This window comes from Lipotes vexillifer, unplaced genomic scaffold, assembly GCF_000442215.2.
Source record: "Lipotes vexillifer unplaced genomic scaffold, Lipotes_vexillifer_v1.1 scaffold118, whole genome shotgun sequence".
NCBI lineage: Eukaryota > Metazoa > Chordata > Mammalia > Artiodactyla > Lipotidae > Lipotes > Lipotes vexillifer.
The window spans coordinates 736,518-760,703 of record NW_006790289.1 but is presented as its reverse complement, the minus strand read 5'-3'; the positions used below and the strand labels follow the sequence as shown (position 1 = coordinate 760,703).

The window sequence follows — 24,186 nt, the reverse complement described above, 5'->3', positions numbered from 1 at the left end:
ATCCTGTACAAAAATGTAGATTGATGAGGGTATCTTGGACTACTTTATTCACTCATGTATCCCAAGCACCTAGAACAGTAGTAGGTGCTCAGTAAATATTTGTAGAATGAATGAACGGGTGAAGAGGTGGAGAGAATTTTTGTAGCTGTATTTGATCCACAATCAGGCTTGGGCGCTTCCTTTTTTCCAGACAGTGTCCTTCCCTGTGTGTCACAGTTCTGGAATGTAATCAAACAGATCATTGAGAACAACTAAGATCTTTGGAATAAACTATATACATGCCACAAACTTTCTATATGATATTCATCAAATATTTATGCTTCTCTCCTCCCACTAATTGGTAGGTAGAAGAAATAATAGTCACACACCCATTCCACTGAATTAGTCCAGTAATATCAATATTGGTAAGTCTCTTTATTCCAGTTCAAAGCTTATTGTTCAGAATTGCCTGCTTTGTACAACACCAGATTTGGACAACAGCTTAATCTCTTGGTTTATATCAGTAATTGTGACAACTTGCTTTTTCCCAGCCTGTGTTTACAACTTTAATTGGGAGTATGGAATGTTCATTTAATTCTCTTTGTGTCCACTCATCTTTCCTTGAGAAAATAAGGAATAACATTTCTATTAGATTTATCTCAAAGGAACACTTTGAAGGTGAATTGGATAAAGTGTAAAAATGTCAGTTGCTGAACTCTTTGAGTTACATAGTTCCTTCCAGACACTTCTCTTCAATCTTTACTCTCAGCAAATTTGTCTTTGCTGTTCCTTATAGGGAATTTAAGCCATAATGTACTATCAATAGATACTCTAAAATTGAACTTAATTTTATTTGTGATATTTTATCATCTGTTAATATCAAGTAAGCAGAAAGGCCTATCTGATATGACTGTTCTCCCTGAGCCCCTGCTGTTTAATATACATAGGTCTCCTGTCGCCTAAAAGTAATATGTTGCTTTGATACCTATCAAATACCAATTTGGAGAGCCCATGAGGAAACTCAAGAATCAGCTATTTGGTTGGATTACTTGTTACCAAATGTTTTCCTAAAGGGCCAGATAGCAAATATTTCAGGTTTCTGCAGGCTAAAAAGTCTCTGTAACAACTATCCAATTCTGCAGTTATAGAATGAAAGCAGCCATAGACAATATATGAGTGAATTACACAATTATGTTCCAGTAAAACTTTATTTACAAAAACAGGCTGTCAGCCTGTGCTGTCATTTGCCAACTAGGATTTAAACCCTTCTTACTCAGAATGCCACCTACAGAGGAGCAGCATAGGCATCACAGGAAAACCATTGGAAATGCAAAATTCAACCTGCACTGCAGACCTGCTGAATGGTAATCTGCATTCTGACGAGATCCCCAGGGGGTTCTATAACACATTTAAAGTTTAAGACTACTTCTCTGGGTCATGCAGACACTCACAGGGTTTGGTAGGGATCATGAGCTTTATTAACCTTGGTGTGAAAGGCCTGTGAAGATCATTTCCTAGAGGATCACAATGTGATGCTGTCTTAGGCAAAATAATCAACACCTCACAAGAGATAGTTCACTTGCTTACCAGTTGTGGGCAAGAGAACATTAGGAAACTTTTGAAATTTGCAAAGATGTGTCTTTATAAAGTGAATGCCTGTGTAGGTATGATTCTGAAAACAGAATGAGTCTATAGGATCTTCTGTGGAAAGGATATTGGCAAGTTAATGATTGCCCTGAGGAAAGTCTTTTTTGGTTCAGGTAGAGAAATAAGTGAGAGTTCTGGGTTTATTTACTGCTCTATTCATAAGCAGAATACAATATTATATTGAAGTGTTGTGTGCATTTGACTTTGTGCACTCAGTATTCATGATCCAATGACTCTAAAATTCTCAGTACTTTGTACTGCCATTTGACCATCATGCTGGCATTTAAACAGCCGTACTACTTATTTTAGGTCACATTACGCCCTTTTAATTATTTCAGTTTGTCTTTTAACTGTAGTCACTATTGAATTGTTCAGCATAGTTTGTCTAATGCCTTATTAGTGTAAGATTAATTTCCCTTTAACATTAATGTTTAAATATAATGATTTATATTAATTCTTCCAAGCTTTCTCTCTTTGCCTAGTATGTTTATGAATGATATTACAGAGAACCTTCTGAACATTAATGAATGGCTTTATCAGTTGGTTTTGTAAGCATCTGTAGGATTCAAAGTATGCCCATTAAAATTTGATATTTTGTAAAACCCTTGCTGGCACTCAAAGTCTTTCTTACAGGTTGTTTCATAGGTAGTTTGCGCTACAGCATTAAGTATTACAATAAAAAGAAAGCTCTACAAATTTTACAAGTGAAACAAAAGCTTTTTAATAAAATATTTTCATATTATAACTATAGCTGACCCTTATATGGCAGCATTTAACATTATTGCCTAATAGCCTAAGCGATCTATATCCTATTTCACCAGTCTCCCGAAGTTATGATATGGATGATTTTAAAGCAGGTATCATGTTTAAATGACATCCCTTGATGTTGTAAGGAACTGTAAATACCAGATGCTGCCTTATTCAGTCATAAATTCTAGTATACATGCCACAGGTGTGGGGTTTTTTTCTATTAGAATTTACAGGAACAAAAAAAGACCATCAACAAAACTTAGAAAAGGAATACATCCTGGGTGTATTTGTGGTACAAGTGCCCAACTGATTTTTTTAAAATTCAGAGAGTACTCAATCTACAAGTAGATTTTAGTTCAAGAGCAGGTACTTTTAAGACATTGTCGAACTCAGGGTACATCTGATAAAAATAATTATGAATATGAGGAGAGTAGATTCTGAGGTTAACCTACATGACCACTCAACAATAATATACCTAGAATGTATTCCTTTTTGTAATGGGATTCTATAGAAGATCATGTAAGTTTAATATTAGAGGTTAATTAGAAACAAAATTGAGTGAGAAATTGTGCCCTATCGTAGTGGATGCTTGTATTTGAGGAAGAGCATGTTTAATTAAACCAGGGAGAAAAGGCAATAGAGTTTTGTAAATAAGCTGAAATGGAGTTCTGATTTCTCTGAAAAGCTTTTACAGTTGGTAGTTTTTTTTTTTTTTAATGTCTAATTCATTTCAGAATTTAAATCTTTCATTTGACAGTACAGATGAAGCTAGTATTGCTTTTGCAGTTATCATTCACAATTGAGATCTTTTTCCTTTCAAATGTAAAAGACAGGCAGGGAGTGAGGAACAGACTTTTCCTGAAGTAGCAGTTGCAAGTTTAAAGAACCAGGGAAATAAAGAAGGGGCTATTGTGGATATGTGGGTACAAAAAGAAAGCAGGTGTCTAGGGTCGAATTTAAATAAGGTGTGGATACCAGCATTATTTTCTAACAGGATTCCTGAAGGAGGACTATAGAGGTGATGAGGGAGACTTTCCTTGGAAGTTTTCCTGCAGTTACCATCATGTCGTGTGTGATGGAAAAACATCTGGTGTTATCATTTGATTCTGTGTGCTCCATGTCACCGAGACCTCAACTCATCTGTTACTTACGTACAAGGTTTTCAAACTGGGCTCCATGGAGCCCCTCAGGCCAGGCTGTCAAACATAGCCCGCAGAATATCTCATACACCTACTGGGCTTTCCAGCTTTTTAGGAAGAAAGTGTTTCACTGCTTAAAATAAATTTAACTGCCAAGAACAATTCATTATTTGCAACAGCAACAAAAAAATTTGTTTTTCTTTGCCTTTATCAACAAGTTCTGCTACTATGTTTTACTCCACATCCTTTCAATTGGGCTCTGACCCCATTTTCCCCTTAATGCCTTAGAGGAAGGATAACGCTAATTTCAGTGAAATGGCTAGGAGTGGTAATCTTGCTGATATCTATGATAATGTTATTGATACAGATCACAGAGTTGTTCATTACTTACGTTGTGTTACAAGGTTTCATAATTCATAAAGATACTGACCCTCATATAGATTCCTGTTACATTAATGTCCTGCAATCCAAAATAATTGTAAAGCTCTCTGTCCCATTAGTTGAGTTTAGTCTCATTCTTAAAACATAGGTCTTAAAACATAGGTCTTTTTCTACTTCACAGCATCATCAAAATGGTCATGCAGTGAGTAAAGCTTATGCATAAGGAATTTTCTTTGGTAAATGCATGAAGAAGGCACTATCTGTTAGACATAAGCCATATCAATGGGCTCAAAAAGTAACCTGACCCTTTTCTGCCTCCGCTGCGGCGATGGCGCCAGTGAAAAAGCTTGTGGTGAAGGGGGGCAAAAAAAAGAAGCAGGTCCTGAAGTTTACTCTTGACTGTACCCATCCTGTAGAAGATGGAATCATGGATGCGGCCAATTTTGAGCAGTTTCTTCAGGAAAGAATCAAAGTGAATGGAAAGGCTGGGAATCTCGGAGGAGGTATTGTAACAATCGAAAGAAGCAAAAGCAAGATCACTGTAACTTCCGAGGTGCCTTTTTCCAAAAGGTATTTGAAATATCTCACCAAAAAATATTTGACGAAGAATAATCTCCGTGATTGGTTACGCGTAGTTGCTAACAGCAAAGAAAGTTACGAATTACGTTACTTCCAGATTAATCAAGATGAGGAAGAGGAGGGAGATGAGGATTGAAACTCAGTTATCTGGAGTATTTTGTATGAATTCTTAAATAAAATTTAGGAAACAAACAAACAAACAAAAGTAACCTGAGAGCACACCAACACATTTGTGGACATTTTAAAGTTAAATTTGAAAGGAAGATCTTTACTTGTAGTTACTTTTCATGTTTATCCCATTTCTTCGTAGTCGCATTGAAGGCCAATTTAGCCCTTACAGGAGATTTTAGTTAATTTACAGAAAACAAAATGGTCTTTTCAAATAGTCGTTAAAAAAGTTTCAGGAAGTTTATCAGCATAAGTTTCCTCTCCGTTTGCCATAGGTTTGACCTTTAATGCTTTAAAACTTTAAAGTATAAAATAATTTTAAAAGAAACTTTCTTAAGTTTGGGGGTTTTGTTTGTTGACTTTTGCATTTTTTTCCATATCTGGAAATGGACATAAAAGGCCTGATTAAACATTAAATCTGTACAGCTCAAAACATGAATCCAGTTTTAATGCATTATAATTACAACATATCATGATGATCTGTTGATCTTTTTCTCACTGGTCCAGTGAGATGCTATAGGAAAAAGTTAATAAGCATAGACTGCAGTGTCTGAGTCATTCTCCTAGAGATTCACAGTTCATATCAGAAAAAAAAAAAAAAAAAAGAGAAGGAAAGCTCGGGGTGAAGAGACCTGCTTAACGCAACAATTTTCCAACTTATTTGACCACAGAATGCTTTTTATAAAAATTATGTTTAACACTTACTAGAATCCAGCAAACTACTGTTTAAAGATTATCCATTGGAAATACTTCAGTGTCAGTATATGATTCTTGTTGACTGAAAGAACAGTGCCCTGCATTGGATCAAGTTAAAAAAAATCACTCTACTAAATTTCAAAGTTAATTTATTTCCTGTTACTTCATAATCTGAACACTCCATCAAATATGATGTTTATATTGCTGACAAAGCCCTACTTCCAAAGTGGGTTCTTAGAACGTTTTTCTGATTTTTAATATTAGTTAATATTTTAATATTAGTTAAAGTTATAAATGTTAAATTTGGGGGGAAACGTCCATAAATGCCTTAATGTATGTAATTATTCCCAAAGTTTTAATTTGGTTGAATAAGTAAACTATAGATACGGGCTCTTTCATAAATAAGTTTACTTCCTTTTTAAATAAAATATACATCTGAAAGTAGAATGCAATTCTGACACTGACCACCTGGATTTGGGCCAAACTTCACAGGTTAGGGGCTCAGTCCTCTACAAGACTGCTCTCACTTCAGACACTAGCTGTGCAGTTTCAGGGTCCCCAGGTCAACCTCACTTCTGACCAGCTGGCTACAGATTTGGGGATTCCCACTAGCCCCTCAGGTTCAACAATTCACTGGGACGATTCAGAGAACTCAGGAAAGCACCATTACAATTACAGTTTTATTATAGCAAAAGGATAAAAATCAGAACCAGTTGATAGAAGAGACACATAGACGAGGGCTGGGAAGGTCCCAAACACAAGGCGTCCATGTTGTCTCCCCATGGAGCTAGGAGGCATCACCCTCTTGGCCCATGGATGTGCTTTACCAGCCTGAGCTTTTGTATCCAGAGCTTTCTAGGGGGTCGTATTATGTAGGCATCAGTTGAATCACTGACCACACAGTTGAACTCAATCTCCTCTCCCCAGAGTTTGGGAGGATATCAAGTGGCTTAAAGTCCCAACCTTTTAAACACATGGTTGGTCTTTGGTTTGGTGGTGTAATCATACCCCTTCCTTAGACATCTTCTTATCATAATTTCACATGTAGTCCAAGAGGCCCAACAAGAATAACAAAGATACTCCTCTCACTCAGGAAATGTCAGGGCTTAGAGGCGGCCTCCCAGGAATCAGGGAAACAGACCAGCCAAAGTCTTTGTTATACAGCAGAGAGTTTTAGAGTTTGCTATAAGAAATGGCCTTGATGGTGAACTCGTACATAGGTATGCTACCTGAATCTGAAGGTGCCTAGTCATTGGGTAATCTCCCAGTATTGGAATAGCAACAGCTACAAAATCCCACAGCAATTAAAACTAATGTTGAGGGCTTCCCTGGTGGCACAGTGGTTAAGAATCCACCTGACAATGCAGGGGACACTGGTCCGAGAAGATCACACATGCGACGGAGCAACTAAGCCCATGGGCCACAACTACTGAGCCTACGCTCTAGAGCCCGTGAGCCACAACTACCGAGCTCTCGTGCCACAACTACTGAAGCCTGTGCACCTAGAGCCTGCGCTCTGCCATGGGAGAAGCCACCACAATAAGAAGCCCATGCACGACATTGAAGAATAGCCCCCGCTCACCACAACTGGAGAAAGCCTGCGTGCAGCAATGAAGACCCAACGCAGCCAAAAGTAAAAAATAAATAAGATTATTTAAAAAAAACAATGTTGAAATTTTCTGAGAAAATCTGTAAGTATTTAGCAGATATGAAGAGATATGCCTTCATATGTATATAAAACAAATAAATATAAATGAAGTAGCATTTCATTGCGGTTACATAAATTTACCTGAACGCTTCACTATGAAAATTTTGATTGCCCAGTGTTGATTCATAACTTTTCATACATTGAATATAAGAATCTGGGTAGAACAGTCGATTATAGGAGTTTGGATATATACAGGGTAGTTTAGTTTCAGCAGCTTTTCAAGTTATCACTTCTTAATATATAATTACAAAAGAATATTCTGTTAATTTTGAAAATATTTTTAAATGAGTTTTTTCAGTATTTTCAAATCCACAGGGACCACAGTAGATAAAGTTCTAGCTAAGTGTTCTCATTCACGATTGCAGTCATGTGCATATAACACACATTTAGGTAGGAGAGATTTTTCAGGTCTCTTTTGAGATTAATCCAGATGTTTCAGAGAGAGTGCCAGCGTTGCTCATTCACACAGCTGTAAATCAGAACCAACCAATATTTTCCACGTGCTTTCAAAATAAATTATTTAATCTATCAACAGTGCACCTTTCAACAGCACAATATAGTAATCGTGAGGGTTGCTCTGAAAGCTACTTTATCTGCACATTTATAATTCAAATGAATGAGGTGACTGGATATATGTCAAAGGCAGTAAGTCCCCTGGTTGCCACATAAAGCCTGCTAGTGTTCTGTATTCGTTTCAACCTGAAAGCAGCCATCAGAATAGATATAGATACAAAAAATACAATCAGAAGCCACGAGTTTGATTTTTCCATGTGTCAGGTTCAGTATTGAGCTACTAAAGGTTTTTTATTTTTTTTTTGCGGTACGCGGTCCTCTCACTGTTGTGGCCTCTCCCGTTGCGGAGCACAGGCTCTGGACGCTCAGGCTCAGCGGCCATGGCTCACGGGCCTAGCCGCTCCGCGGCATGTGGGCTCCTCCCGGACCGGGGCACGAACCCGTGTCCCCTGCATCGGCAGGTGGAATCGTAACCACTGCGCCACCAGGGAAGCCTGCTACTAAAGTTTTAACACCCTAATTGTGAAGTCGTTTATTTTATTCCAGCATTCCTCAGGAGCCATAAATTGCTACAAGATACCAGCAGTTTATTTAGCCTTAAAACGCTTCAAACGTTTCTGTCTTCTATCCCCCATGATTGTTTGGCGTTAATTGCCCTCACAAATGATCTTAGCAGAGAAGACAGGGGAATGCTTATCTAGCAGTTCACTAGTAGCATTAAGGATTTTAATTGTACTAGATAAACATGAAAGGCAATTATTGAATGTTGTTACACACTAGAAGATTAAAGTGGAATGCTAAGCATTATACTCTTTTGCAGTTTTGTCTTTATCTCAGTGCCTAATTTGTATCTTTCAACAATTTAATAGATTGAGTTTTATTTGAGAGACGTCCTCTGGAATACTCTATTGGAAGATCCAACATAAAAATTTTATATCTGCCTACTTGAAAATACAGTGTGAATCAGACTAAGGTCAGACATGACATATTTCACCAATGCCATAATACTTCAACAGATAAAATGGAAAGAAAGAATTTCCATTTATCTGTTACTCTGAAGTAGTGACATGAAAACTCATGTGATTCTATTTTCAGCTATAATTACTGAATAACAAAAAGAGGTTTACTTTTGCAGTCATTTTGATCTTTAGCAAGGTGGAAAATGCACTTCTAGAAATATTTCAATAATTTATTACCTTCGAAATACTAGTGTCCTTTAACTAAGCTATTGATAATATTTGGAAATAGTTGGGATTTCTTCTTAATTCACTGTCTTTTACAAACATTAAATAATCTGGTTACAGATGGCATTCATTTGGAAATGACTTTAGACATTTGTACAGTTTGATTCTATTTCTTAAACTATTCCTACAAAACACAAATTATTACTGGCCCTATCAGGAGTTACACTTTTAAGTATCGCACACTTTATAGATTTATTTACTGGCTGTGTTGATTGAAAAGGAGAATGTGATCTGAAACATATTTTAACTCAAAATAGTGAGCTGGGCTTGTTTTCCCACCTCAAACCATACTTAAAGTATGAGCTTTAAGTAGGTCATGGTAATCTGTTTGAAGAACAGTTATGTTTTTCAAAATTTTGGTAAACACTATTGTAAAGTACTTTTTCAGTTCTCTATTGGACTTCCCTTTGATTTTTATCAATACTCCAAAAGTCTTCTTCAATATCAGAAGTACATTCAAAACTCAACACTAACATCTTCTTTCTGTCTTCAGTATCTCACAGCTGGCAAAGCCCCAGCTGACACGTCGGCCGCCTTGAAGATTCTCTGAGACTAATTCCCACTTTTGAGCGTTCTTTCATTGCATCCTGCTCTTCATACCAAATTCATGATCCCATCTTTTTAAAAATGTTTTCTTTTATACTTACAATTTGCTGATATAATATGCATATCCTCTGAGGCATCAAATTCACTCCTAGGAATATGCCTAACAGAAATGCATATGTATGTTCACCAAGAGACATGTTCTAGAATGTTCATAGCAGTACAGTTGATAATAGCTTGCCACTGAAAACTACCCAAATGCTCACACACAATAGAATGAATTAAAAAACCATAATATAGTCGCACAGTGGAGTACTATACATTAATTAGAATGAATAATCTTCAACAGCATGCAACAGTATGGATGAATCTCACATCACAACGTAGGGTGAAAGAACGCTAGCACACATGGGTATATACTGTATGATTCCATTTACATAAATTTTTTTTAAAGTAAAACAGTTCTAGGTTATAAGAAATCAGGGTAGTAGTTGCCCATGTGAGAAGAGGTAGTGATTGGAAGGCAACACAAAAGAGGGTTCTGGAGTAGTGTGGGTTTCATGCATGTGTTCAGTGAACTTTATGCTTTTGAAAGATACACTTTGAAGTCTACAATAAGTTTAAAACAGGTGATATGTATATTTGACAAAAATATAGAAGATAATATAGAGAGAAATATACCACAAAACTGCTTCTCACCCAGATTTTGCTGATTCTTCCTGTGTCTTACAACAGAGTTCCTTAATTTCAGCCCTACACACACACACACACACACACAAAATAAGTACAAGTAAAACTGGTGAAACTTGAATAAACTCAATGGATTGTATCAATCTCAGTATGTGGGTTGAAATTATACTTTAGTTACCATTGTAGGAAACTGGGGAAAGTATGCAGGGGACCTCTCTATATTATTTCTTACAAATATATGTGTCTACAATTACCTTAATAAGAAAATTTTCAATTAAAAAGAGAGGGAGTGATGAATAAACACAAGAAAATATATTAATTTCCAAAAATCAGGCACTATCCCAAGGGAACTGTATTTTAATGTCTGGGGTTGCCAGAAACCTGTACTTTTAACATGTATTCCAGGTAATTTATAAAGCAAGGCTAGGAAATACTATGTAGTAAGTTGGCTAGCTTTTTAACACTGTATCAAGTCAGGACACTTTGGGCACCAGTTTATAGATTAGATCTGTCATACTGGTTTTTAGGTGGTCTTATTTCACTGTCATAAAAGAAATCAGTGTTTTGTTGGCTCTCTTTTAAATCTGCCTAGAATAAAAAGAATAAAATACTTAGGAATAAGTTTAAGAAGTGCAAGACATACACTAAATACTACAAAACATCACGGAAAGAAATTAAAGAATACCTAAATAAATGGAAAGAAATTCCATGTACCTGGATTGTTAAGATAGCAATACTCCCAAATTGATCAAACTGTTCAACACAATTCCTATCAAAATCTGCCATTTGGGGCAAAAATTGACAAGCTGATTCAAAGATGTATGTGGAAATGTAAGGAACCCAAAACTTTCTTGGAAGAAAAAGAACAAAGGAGGACTCAGACTTCCTGATTTCAAAACGTACTACATAGTGACAGTAATCAAGACAGTATGGTGCTGGTATAGAGATCAGTGGAGTGATATTTAGATATTTAGATATAAACCCTTACATTTATAGTCAACTGATTATCAACAAGGGTACAAAAACAATTCACTGTAGAAAAAATAGTATTTTCCACAAATGGGCCTGGGGTAACTTGATAATCACATACAAAGGAATGAAATTGGACTGCCTACGTTTTAACGTATACAAAAATAACTCAGAATGAATCATATACTTAAATATAAGAACTAAAACTATAAAACTCTTAGAAGAAAAAAATGGGTGGTTTCCTAGATAGGACATCAAAGCACAAGCAACCGAAGTAAAAATAGATAAATTGGACTTCATTAACATTTAAAACTTTTTTTCTTCAAAGGACACTAAAATAAAAAAGACATAATACGTTTTGACAAATGTAGAAATTGGAACATGCATACCTTGTGAGTGTAATTGTAAAACGGCACGACAGTCACTTTGGAAAACAGTTTGGTACTGCTACAAAAAGTTAAATACACTCCAAGATATACACCCAAGAGAACTGAAAGCTTGTCCATACAGAAACTTGTACACAAACATTCACCGCATTATTCATAATATACAAAATGTGGAAACAACTAAAATGTCCATCAGCTGATGAAAGGATAAAAAAATATGATATATCTATACAATGGAATGCTATTTGGTTAATAAAAAGGAATGAATTACTAACACATGCTATACCATAGAAAATTCCAGAAAACATTACATTAAATGAAAGAAGCCAATCATAAAACATAATGTTTGATTTCATTTTACAAATTGTTCAGAATAGGTGAATTCTTAGAGATGTAAAGTAGATTAGTGGTTGCCAGGGAGGGGAAAATGGGAAATGACTGCTAATAGGTATAGGGTTTCTTTCTGTGGTAATGAAAATGTTCTGAAACTAGATGGTGGTCATTGTTGCATAACTCAGACTATATTAGAGACCAGAACGTGAGCTGATTTTTATAGTGTGTAAATTGTGTCTCAATAAAATTTTTAAAAATCTACCTAGAGTTCCTAGTATAAGTTGTTTACATTATAATGATTTTCAAAATCGAATCTTTGATGTTGATGTAAAATGGTAAGAGCAGAGTGTTTTCTTGTTTCAAGAACAACCACTCCCCATAGTGTGACAGACAACAACATTCAACACTTGACCAGAGGAATTTTGCTCTTTCCACTTATTTGCCTTGAGAACAATAGTGATAAACTGATGCTGTGAAATGCCAAGTTGGTAGTGAGGGACTGGTCAAGGAAAATGCTCCCATTTCTCAAAAAAAATCTGTAGACTCTTAAGTTAATTGACTGTGTGATTTGATGGAATGAGTACTAGACTAGACCTCAGAAATCCTATCCCTATCTCTTACTGTGTGACCTTGCACTTGTCAGTTATCTCTCTGTATTTGTTTTCTTTTCTGTCCAGTAGAGCATCAGTACATGCCCAATACATTTATAATACCTGCAAGAGAATCAAATGAATACAAGGTGTGAAGGTGCTTTGAAATTGACAGCACTATAAAAATATGAGGCATTGTTTATTTAACATCCTTCATTTTTCTTCCTCAGACTTGATTTTCAATGAAGGGGAACCATAAGGTGCTAAGTTAAATGGTTCCTTTTGAATACTGGTTGAGAGAGTCTGGCTTTCTTCTTGAGGAAGAATGTTGCATGGACTCAGACACTTGAACTTGTGTGACATTAACAGATAGGATTTTATAGAAAACTGTTAAAATTTTTTTAATGTATCAGTCTGGCCACATGAGAATGATATGGCAGCAGACAGGTTATTGTCAATTAAACACGAGCTGTCAGGAAGTCAGAAATGTTGAAATATGGTGAGCATGAATCCTAAGTAGATCATATGACAGCTGCTCAGCTGTTATTTTAACAGAGTGACTGTATGTATGTGTTATTTTCCTGCAGAATTTAATTTGAGTCCTTAACGACAGAGACATCTCTGCATTTGCATGTTGCTGTGAAGTCAAACTTGGACCTTCTAAATGAGCTAGAATGGTGGGTAGTAATAGGCGAGTGACATGTGGAGGAGATGGCTCTTGTCTCATTTTCCTCCACTCAGGTTACATTGAAGAGGCCTGCATCATCCCCTGTCCCTCAGACTGCAAGCTCAGTGAGTGGTCCAATTGGTCACGCTGCAGCAAGTCCTGTGGGAGTGGTGTGAAGGTTCGGTCTAAATGGCTGCGTGAAAAACCCTATAATGGAGGAAGACCATGCCCGAAACTGGACCATGTCAACCAGGTATTTTCTACCATTGGGAATATTGTAAAATATTTTCTAGGTGCACAATAATCTATTTTTTTAATCCAAAATAGAGAAGAATAAATAATAGACCCTGAATAAGAAATTTGACCCACTTTATCTTTAGAATGCCTGAGTTAATTATTAAAATCCCAAATCAGATAGATGATCTCTGTATTCTCAAGAGATTTATTTAGTACACTGTATTACATGTATATGCATATCAATATAATTCAATGGAAATAAAAATGAAATCTACTTTTGAAATACTGTTAAGGTATTAATCTGTTATTATACAATAATTTGTGCACTGAGAGCAAGATTGTCTTTTTCTGATAGATCCGATAGACTCTCAGAAAAGACATCTCAATTACCAAGTATATAAATTAAAATCAAAGAAAGTATATGGGTTTGGGTCTAAAATTGGGAAATATATTCTGTACATTTACTTAAGTTAGTTCAATATGAAATATGTTAAGAAAAAAGAAATATACTGGACTTCCCTGGTGGCGCAGTGCTTAAGAATCCGCCTGCCAATGCAGGGGACACGGATTCGAGGCCTGGTCCAGGAAGATCCCACATGCCGTGGAGCAACTAAGCCCATGCGCCACAACTACGCCTATGCTCTGTATTCTCAAGAGATTTATTTAGTACACTGTATTACATGTATATGCATATCAATATAATTCAATGGAAATAAAAATGAAATCTACTTTTGAAATACTGTTAAGGTATTAATCTGTTATTATACAATAATTTGTGCACTGAGAGCAAGATTGTCTTTTTCTGATAGATCCGATAGACTCTCAGAAAAGACATCTCAATTACCAAGTATATAAATTAAAATCAAAGAAAGTATATGGGTTTGGGTCTAAAATTGGGAAATATATTCTGTACATTTACTTAAGTTAGTTCAATATGAAATATGTTAAGAAAAAAGAAATATACTGGACTTCCCTGGTGGCGCAGTGCTTAAGAATCCGCCTGCCAATGCAGGGGACACGGATTCGAGGCCTGGTCCAGGAAGATCCCACATGCCGTGGAGCAACTAAGCCCATGCGCCACAACTACTGAGCCTATGCTCTAAAGTCCGCGAGCCACAACTACTGAGCCCGCATGCCACAACTACTGAAGCTGGTGCGCCTAGAGTCCATGCTCTGCAACAAGAGAAGCCACCGCAATGAGAAGCCCGTGCGCCACAACAAAGAGTAGCCCCCACTCACTGCAGCTAGAGAAAGTCCACGCACAGCAACAAAGACCCAAAGCAACCAAAAATAAACATATATAAATAAAATAAATTAAAAAAAGAAAAAGAAATATAAAAATGGCATCAAAGTAACCGTATGTTAATCTATCAATTTGGTGATTGGCCTTTTCAATCTTATGTGGAACTTTCTTTGACTTCGGACGCACACCTTGTTAGCGGCAGTTCATAGCTGTTACTCGTGTTCCATTGGAAATAAAATGTCTAATGGGGGGGAATTGTGACTAGTTTAATGTAATATAAGATTCATCAGACAGTTATTGCCATGCTTGGCCTACGTGTGAATTAACAAAGAGTGAATTTCACACAATATGTGTAGGTATTAAGATGTATGTTTAAATTTAAGTCACAAATGAACCAATTCATATGTATGAGCTAACCTTAAATATGTAGGTATGTTTCATACACACATAGATTTTCTAATTTTAATCTCCAAACACACTGCTTACCCATATATTTGCCTTCCCAAATTAATCTAAATTTGTTCATCACAATAAAAGTAAATTATAGAGAAAATAAAAATAACTTTTGAATAAATCGATTAAGGGCCAAGAAAGTGGAGAATTAACTTGCATAGAAAGTACTCCAAAAGAATGTTGATTTTTCCCCCCCAAAGAAAAATTGCTGAACTTGCCCTTAAATACAACTGAAGGTGAATAATATACTGCACTGCTGCCATCTACTGGTAATCGAGTTTCTCTGTCCTAGTGAATATTTCCAAAGAAGAAAAGGCATGACCCCGATTAAACAGAATAACTGAAATGTAATGTTTATAATACAAAAGAATATTGTTCTGCAAGTTTTGAAATCTTGAATTTCCAATAGTAAATTTAAATTTTAATAAATTTTTATCCATGATTCAAATAAATTCTACACATTTTCATACCTTTAGTGTGTATGTGAACAGCCAGATTTTAAAATTAAAATGAGCTGTTTGCCTTAGCATTTTTTAAACAGTGAATTTGAAGAAGTTCAAATTGGTTGTACCAAGTTGTCTTTGCTTAAAAACTCTTTAACCTAAGCCATTTCTCTGTCACTCTGATATAATCTAATGCAGAGTATGATAAGGACATCTCAGTATTTGTTATCAGCCTACTGGTGGTATACTGAGACATAAACAATGGAAAAATCAAAGCTAAAGCAAGAAATAATAGATTCCTGAATCTTTGACTTTGAGCACAAATGTTCTACATTAAAAAATAGAAACTTCTAGGGATTTATTTGTTAGTAAAATGTTAGGAAAGTAAAGAATATGCAGAGGTTTGTATAAGTTGAAAATTGTAAATCATATAGATTTTTACTGCAATTATACGTTCCTCAGTAATTAAGTTGTACTTTGCCTTGGAAATGATCTCTGATGTTCCATTTTCCAATTGAGGAAGCAAATCCCCATTTCCTCAGAAATATGGGTGGGTGGATGGATTAAAATCAATATATCAGTCAGTCAATCAATCTATACATAGTCCACTCACAATTTGAACCACAAGGTATTTGCAGTCATATATTGATTCCCCATGATACATATTTTGACATCTACTCAGTTTGATTTCTTCATCCTGCCCATCAAATCCTTTCCTTAACTTGCTGTTTGCAATACTCATTTGTGTATCTTAATTTTAAACAGTAATAAGGAGTTGGTTTTTCTCTTTTAAGGTCTAAGAAAGATGTTCTAATCATTTACCAAAAAAAAACCCCACCTTTTATATATGGATAATATTTGAAACTTAGAACATGAGTTCTTCTCATCAAATATACTTATCTTTGTTTAACTTATCTTTGTTTCTCTCTCTTTTCTTCATTCCTGGTGAACACTACTCCAGGCCCAGGTAAGAACTTTTAAACCTCATCGTTCATAATAGAGTGCTGTTTGTTTTCATTTTACTCCTGACATCAGAGAATGTATTTCTTTTCCTGCTACTTCTCTTATCTTTTATAGGGGAAAGCATGTTTTCCATAACAATTTTCTTCTGCAGCTATTCCCTTTGTTTTCCTAGCATATTACATGTGTTTTCTCATTTTACTATCAGGGCCTAAGGTACAGGGATAATGGAGAACAAGCATAATTCACCACCCTTGAAAAGGCAATGACACCTCCTGTTAATGGTCGCATGCTTCTCGGAGAGGGAGAGGGAGAGGTGCAGGTGGGCTCAAAGCGGTAGCAGGAGGTGGCTCTGAACTGATTTGTATTCACTCCAGTCTAGGAGATTAAAATGAAAGCCATCAAAGGATTAGGAAAGGTGGCATTTCCCCTTCAGTTGTTCCCTTCCCCACAACTTGTAGGGTAATATTTTACTAAATACTAAAATAGTATTTAGTCCTATTTTAATACAGCACCCAACGTGAAGGTGATAACTTATGACAGTAATTACAGATTCTCACTCCAACAGTGAACACTTTTTATTCCTATGTGGAATAGGTCCACTTTATTCACTTTACTTGGATGTTTAGTAAAACTAAAATTTGCACAAAAGAATGGCTCCAGAGGACTATTTAAATCTATATTTTCTGGAATTAAATAGTTATATAAAATATTCATGTAGTTTGTGTGTGTGTGTGTGTGTGTGTGTGTATGTAAAATAGGAAATAAGAGTTATCATAGACTTTGAAATGATTTTAAGAGAGACATTTTTCTTTAATGGTTGAGTCACCTCTGTTGCAGTGGATTATGGTCGTTTTTTTCATTTATTTAGTCATTCTTCTTTCTCACTGAGAAAAGAGCATAATTGGTTCATTGTGCTAAAAATCCTGAAACAGCCAACCACACCACTCAAACCTGGGGCTGCAAGCCTTTATGGGCACCAGAGCAGAGACAATTTGCTTTGTTTTATGTGGCCCTCACCGCTTTGTACCTGTGTAATATGACCAATTTCAGACCTTGCTTCTGAGGTTTAGTTAGTTTTAAGATAACTTTATTTCATATTATTTATCTTCTAATTTAGTTTCAAATATGGAACACACACACAAAATTCTTATTGGTATACATACTTATTTAGAAAACAGGCCAAGTTATACTTATTTGAAAATGGCTACTTTTATATGCTTACTTAATTCATTAATTCTTTTATTCATTTATTCATCTTACTCAACAAATCTCTATAGAATGCCTGACATATGAGCAAGCACCCTGGGCTAAGTACTGAAGACACATGAAACTGTGAACAGGACATATGGCCCAGGAAATTACAATACTATGTGGTAAGGGTCAGTCTAGGAAAGTACGGAATGTGTCTGGTGTGGTCCATGAGGTCCAATCTCCAGCTGCAATGTGATAGAGGAGCAGCACAATACAACACAGCCATACCCTTCACTGCTAGAACTCTCAAGAGATCCTCTATATTCCTGTTTTAGAATAATGAACAGTAAAGGAAAGGCTTCAGAGTAGCTAAACAAGAATATCATGATAACTGTGATATGAAGTGTTCCCACTTACCTCATGGGGTTCCGTGAGGTGAGGTCATTGAGAACCGTGTGTGTTTCAGGTGTATGAGGTCGTCCCTTGCCACAGTGACTGCAGCCAGTACATATGGGTTACAGAGCCATGGAGCATCTGCAAGGTGACCTTTGTGAACATGCGGGACAACTGTGGAGAGGGCGTGCAAACCCGAAAAGTGAGGTAAGGCCAAGCCTAGTTACACAGAGAAGCAAAGGCACAGCCACCTCCCGATTTCACATGTGCCAACATGAACTTGCCCTCCTCCCAATCTCCTGAATGAAATTGTCTTCAATTTTAGTTTTATGGAGTCTGTGTTCATAGAAAGCTCTAAAGGGATCTGCTTCCAGCAGCAGTGTATCATCCTCTGCCTTCTGATTTTAGGAAGCTTTGCTTCAAGGTACTCTTGCAGGGAAAGGGCTGCATATTGAATGTGAGGTGAATGAATGCAGATTTTCCAACCCCAGTAACTTCTTCCTTAAAGGTCAAATATATTTCTAACTGTATCTTAGGGATAATCTTTTGTAAACTCTTTATCCTTTGTATCAAACTGGCTATCTTTTGAATACTCTCATCTGCTCTAGGAAGCCTTCCCTAAACCCCCCCGCTGGCTAGTGCCCCTCATTTGTTCTCTGTCTGGTAGGGCAGCCACTAGCCACGTGTGACTGTTTCACTTTAAATCTATTAAAATTAAATAAAATGCATTTCCTTAGTCACACTAGACACATTCTAAGTGCTCGATAGCCAGAGGTGGCTAGTGGCAATTCTGTGAGACAGCACAGTATTTACACTGTCATAGAAAGCTCTACTGAGCACCCTTGTTCTATAATACCCCACACACCCCTCTCTGTTTTGAAAGATCCATCTACATGTCTGTCCCCTTTATTAAATCCTGTTTCTCCAAACTGAGACCCTGTCATATTCACAGAACTCCCCTAAAACCTAATACAATTAAATTATTGTAATAATTGTAATACAATTAAATTAACTCATTAAATTCTCCCTACACCATCTACATATGATCCTTAAGGGTCTCAAACCTGGGAAACAAGTATATGAGGCTTTATTATCTCCCCTTTACAGAGTAGATTCAGAAGTACTTACTAAGTAGTGTGCTGAGAGCACACACCTAGTAAAGTGACAGTTGCATTCAAACTCAAGTCTCTTGTCACTCTTTAACTACAACCAGTTTCTTCTAACTCTGCTGAGTGACACACAGTAAAGAAAAATAGAAAAACATCCAAAACCTGACAACTCCTGTTGTGAAGAATCCCATTCTCACTCGTGACATAATTTTTCATGAATTTAAGATTCCTATTTCTTAATCTGTTTCAATAGGAAAGTAGAACATGTTAACATTTATATCCTAAAACCTTGGCACACTATGTAAAACATTTCTTCCAGTAAAAATAGTCTCTATCTCTTTTTTCAAAAGCCCATCTGAACTCTCAAGTTATTTTACGGAGTAACTTTTAAAGGTGGATGAGGTGGGGTGGAGGTAATGAGTTAATAGGGAAACAGGGAAGAAAAAAGACAGAGATTCTGTTTTCTACCAATCTTCTGCCCAATTTAAAATGTCTCTTTCAAATATAAAAATATTTTTCTTATATTAAAAATTTGATCAGGTTGTGTTTTTTGTTAGTAAAAAAATTATAATAAAGAACTTCCTTCGGCTTTCCCTTCGGCTATCTGTGTATATGTTGCTTCTTTTTGCTTTATGAATAGGTATTCTCAACATTTCCAAACACATCTTAAACAAATTAACTTTTCTGGTCAACTTATTTTTCCAGTAAACATTTTTAAGGCAAACGGAGAAAAGAGAAGATGAGTATTGATTGGAATTTCTGATTGTGTAATAATGTTTCTTTCTTGATTCAGCAGTATACCTCCCAAACCTTACCCTCTGCTAATTAAGGTCAAATGTCCTGTTAGATGCAAGCATTGGGTGACATTTCAGGACAGAAGAGTCTATAAGAGAGCAGGTTTCAAAATATCTCATTGTTTCTCTTTTAGGATGGTGTGACATCAAAGACTGAGTAATAGTAGTGGTTTGCCCTGCTGGGAAGGAATATTTTTTCACTAACATTTTTGTAGAATTGCCAGCACATGATGATAATAAAAACCAAACAGATTTGGTTATTTCTGTTGTTGCTTTTGAATTTTCTGCAGGCAATGCACCCCCTTATTGCTACAACTGTGGTGGGCATCTGGGCCCACCCTTGGCCTCCACCTTGGTGGTTGTTTTCTAAAATAGTTCAGGATTCTCACAGCATAATCCCTTCTCCTATGGAAAGGAGAAAAGGCCAGGAATTTGAAGAAAGCAAATGAACTTAAAGTGCTTCCCTTTGGGCTCAAGACTTGATCCAAATATTTATTCTATTCTACAGTGATAAAAGTATCATTAATACTAACTCAAATAAATAAAACATAATCTGAATGTCAACAGGAAGGGTTTTTTAGCAATTGTGGCACATTCAAATGATGGAATTCAAATGTAATCATTAAAAATTATGTCTTAGAAACACAGTTAATAACACAAAAAGATTTTTATAATGTATTGTTGATGTTTTTCCTAAATGGTACAGATAGTAGGTGAAGCTTGCTCCTGTTTAATGAAATGAAAATATATGTTTAAATATAGTAGTCTGTTAAGAGTGGTTATCTCTGATAGAATGTAGTGAATTTTTATTATTTCTTGTGATTTTCCTAAAATGAATCTATTACCTGTACAATAAAAATCGAAGGAAAAGAAATACCTTTGAAAACAAAGTTTTATGCACATAGCTACTTAATAGAGTACTGAACATCTGTCCTTAACTTTGAATCAATAGGTAATTTTGCACGTTAATCCTTGTACATCATGTCAGGGCCTCACATTAATGTAATCTTTTCTTAGCAAATCCAACTTTGGAGATTGAACTGTCCCGTCTGCTCCGTCCTCTCATAGCTGCTGTCAACAGAACATTTTTAAAATGCCACTGAAGCTAGAACTTTTTTCCTGGGAAACTAAAATTCTCCCAGAGAAATTTATAATTTATTTTTTTCCTTCAACAATGAAACTGTATAAATGTCTGTCTACATTTGCATATTTTTGTGATTACCTTTTATATATTTACTCAATATCAAAAAAACTGCAGAGGTGGGTATTTGTGTGGATATTCTTCCAGCTTACAAACCCAGTTAAGACATAACCAACAGCTTAGTTTTCCAGTCTTTGAATGTGTTCCACAGGAAAACCACATTTCTCTTAAAATTAGCAGCGCTGTATAGAAACGTGATTCTGCAGAGGAGATTTGTGAAGATGCAATGTCCCTACTGATTGTAAATCCCTGAGAAAAGTTGACATTCCAGGTATAATTGGTAATGTAATGCAACCAACAGTTTAAAACATTGCAATGGGTTTGAGAGGCTTAAGAGCTCAAGCCTTCCTTTTCATCTCCTGCAATGCAGTTCTCTTCCCAAACCTATTAATTTGGTTGACCTTCTCTGAGTTACAAATGAGGGATAAAGTTTTTCTCTTCTATTCGAAAAGTGCCTTGAGAGATTATTAACTACAGTAAAAGTTAAGTCTGGTACTAGCCACACTAATTAGATTCCCAAGAGATGACTAAGGAGCCCTTTATGACTGCTTACAGTAGAATGAAATGTAATAAAATGTTTGAATTTGTTCTGTTAAAAGGAAAACTAACAATAAAAAAGGTCAAGATATAGGAAGATGCCAACAACCATGTTTAGAGAATTTGTGCTATTATTCTTATGATTGTCTCTTCACTTCTGCCTTTCTTTTAAGGTTATCAGCAGACGGGAAGCTAAAATTACTTTTGAAATGACAAAACAACTTGATAAATGCCATCAGTTACTTTCTCAACACCACTTACTGAAATCTCTCCCTAGGAGATTTCAGTGTGCCTTGTCTTCCATCATATATGAATCTGCCTTCTCCATGGAATTCACCATTTTTCTCAGAAGAAAAACATGCATTATATTCCAAAATTGTAACCCATCTATGAATATTTTTGGTGAACTCATTAGTTTCTGCATCACATATGGGTGTAAATGACCCTCTCCTTTAAGAGGAAGACACATAGTTTATGTACACAGAGTGTATACACAGTGGCTATAACTTTAAAAGATTATGATGATACATGCAAGCATAGATTTTTAAATCATTAGCTATACAACTAGGTATGGGAGGCAGAGATCCTTTTACGTCTTTATGTTTGGAGAATTTTATTCATTAAATGCAAAGCTTCCCACCCCCCACCTCCATGGTGATGTCTTGTGAAAAACCTTGTACCTTACGGGTTGGCCATTGTTCAGTTGTCCCAGTTCCTTCACTGATAGGTATGTTTTCTTCTAGATGCATGCAGAACACGGCGGATGGCCCTTCTGACCATGTAGACGATTACCTCTGTGACCCAGAAGAGATGCCTCTGGGCTCTAGAGAGTGCAAATTACCATGTCCCGAGGATTGTGTGATAACTGAATGGGGTCCGTGGACCCGATGCACTTTGGTGAGACAATTAACCATTTATTAATGTAGAATTTGCTTAATTCCTTACCACTAAAGCTTTAAAAATATTATTAAGAAAATAATAGCTTGGTTACTAAATTAGTTACTAAATTAGTTACCAAAGCAAGACGTATTTTTGGCTACTTCATTCTTATGACTGTGCCATTTAAAATCAGCAATGTTTGGACTCACACTGAAACAGCTCAACCTCTTGCAAGCTTTATGCTCCTCCACCGTCCTCCTAAACCCAGCACAGGCTTCAATAGTTGTGGCTCGTGGGATCTAGAGCGCAGGCTCAATAGCTGTGGCACAAGGGCTTAGACGCTCCGCGGCATGTGGGGTCTTCCCAGACCAGGGATTGAACCCATGTCCCCTGCATTGGCAGGCGGATTCTTAACCACTGCACCACCAGGGAAGTCCCAAAATGCCTTTACATTTGCTTTTGAATTCACAGCATGTTAAAAACTGCAGTGGTGATAATGATTCCCTCCAGGTAAAGGGGAAAAGAATGAAAATCTAGTAAAAATACTTTAATGGTGTCAGGTTATTATCATCCCTTGCTTTTTGCCCAATCCATTTAAAATTGTAGGAATAATCTTTCACACAGTAGGGGTACGGCAGCAGGAGTATTGACGCTAAAACGCAGAAGATCCTGCTAAGAAAGGGAGTAGAAAGAAGAAAGCTGTGCATCAGTGAATCTCTTTCCACACACTGACTCTTGAGTCTCTTTGGGCCTGGAAAGCCAGCTGAGAGTTTCCAATCACACAAAGCTTCTAGATTTTAGCAGCCCGTAGGGCCTCTTCCATGAGACCCTGGGAGAAGAGGCCCTTGAAACAGAACTGGCTGGTGATGTGGGAAATTTGGCTTACCCTTGTGCACCTTTATAAAGCTGCACACTTCAGAATGGCATCAAATCATGGAAAAGATACATCTAATGTGGAATTAATTTGCTGAAATATAATATGGGACAGATACATGTTTTCAAGGAGAAATTAATTTTCTATTTCAGTGTTAACATTATTAAAGATGCTGATTAGCAGCCAACTGATAGAGCAGGAGCAAAACAGGGCTGGCAGTTGACTTGGATACAGGTTAAATTGCAATTAAAAATCATCTGTTTCGGGCTTCCCTGGTGGCGCAGTGGTTGAGAGTCCGCCTGCCGATGCAGGGGAGGCGGGTTGTGCCCTGGTCCGGGAAGATCCCACATGCCGCGGAGCGGCTGGGCCCGTGAGCCATGGCCGCTGAGCCTGCGCGTCTGGAGCCTGTGCTCCGCAACAGGAGAGGCCACAAAAGAATCAGCTGTTTCACAAGAATATGCAAATGATTTTCTATTCTATTTAATTCCATAGCATCAGATTTGAAGTTACTATTTCTTATCTTAGTAACCAAATGTTTTCAAAACAAGACTGTACCAATAGGAGAATGGCAACCAGTCTTTTTAATTAGTGCTAAGTTGTGTTTGTGTGCATATATGTGTGCACATTAGGAAAATAAAGGTTGTATATAACTAGTTATTTAAAGTTCACCCTTAAAACCATTTTTCAGGTCCTGTCAACTATATTAGATAAATAGATAGATTATAATTTCTGTATTAGTGATCTATAATAATTAGTATGACCATATGTATGTGTTTGTGTATGGATGATGTGATGTATCTATTAATATTTGACACACAGGCTCTTTTTCTCCCAGTTTTACTGAGAAATAATTGACAGACATCATTGTATGTTTAAGGAATATAGCA

The 24,186-nt window shown here is 36.5% G+C and overlaps 1 protein-coding gene and 1 pseudogene across 2 annotated transcripts in view; both read left to right on the top strand.

The window, feature by feature from the left end:
- The window catches only part of THSD7A (thrombospondin type 1 domain containing 7A), a 449,214-nt gene that overhangs the window by 398,755 nt on the left and 26,273 nt on the right, over positions 1-24,186 (top strand). Inside the window, exons 14-17 of the mRNA XM_007463528.1 lie at positions 13,057-13,235; positions 16,320-16,325; positions 17,979-18,112; positions 22,290-22,443. Coding sequence (XP_007463590.1) covers positions 13,057-13,235; positions 16,320-16,325; positions 17,979-18,112; positions 22,290-22,443 — 473 coding nt within the window. The remainder of the gene's footprint in view (positions 1-13,056; positions 13,236-16,319; positions 16,326-17,978; positions 18,113-22,289; positions 22,444-24,186) is intronic.
- Positions 4,225-4,611, top strand: LOC103072058 (60S ribosomal protein L22 pseudogene; annotated as a pseudogene). The gene has a single exon (XR_014368672.1). The product of XR_014368672.1 is annotated as a 60S ribosomal protein L22 pseudogene (transcript).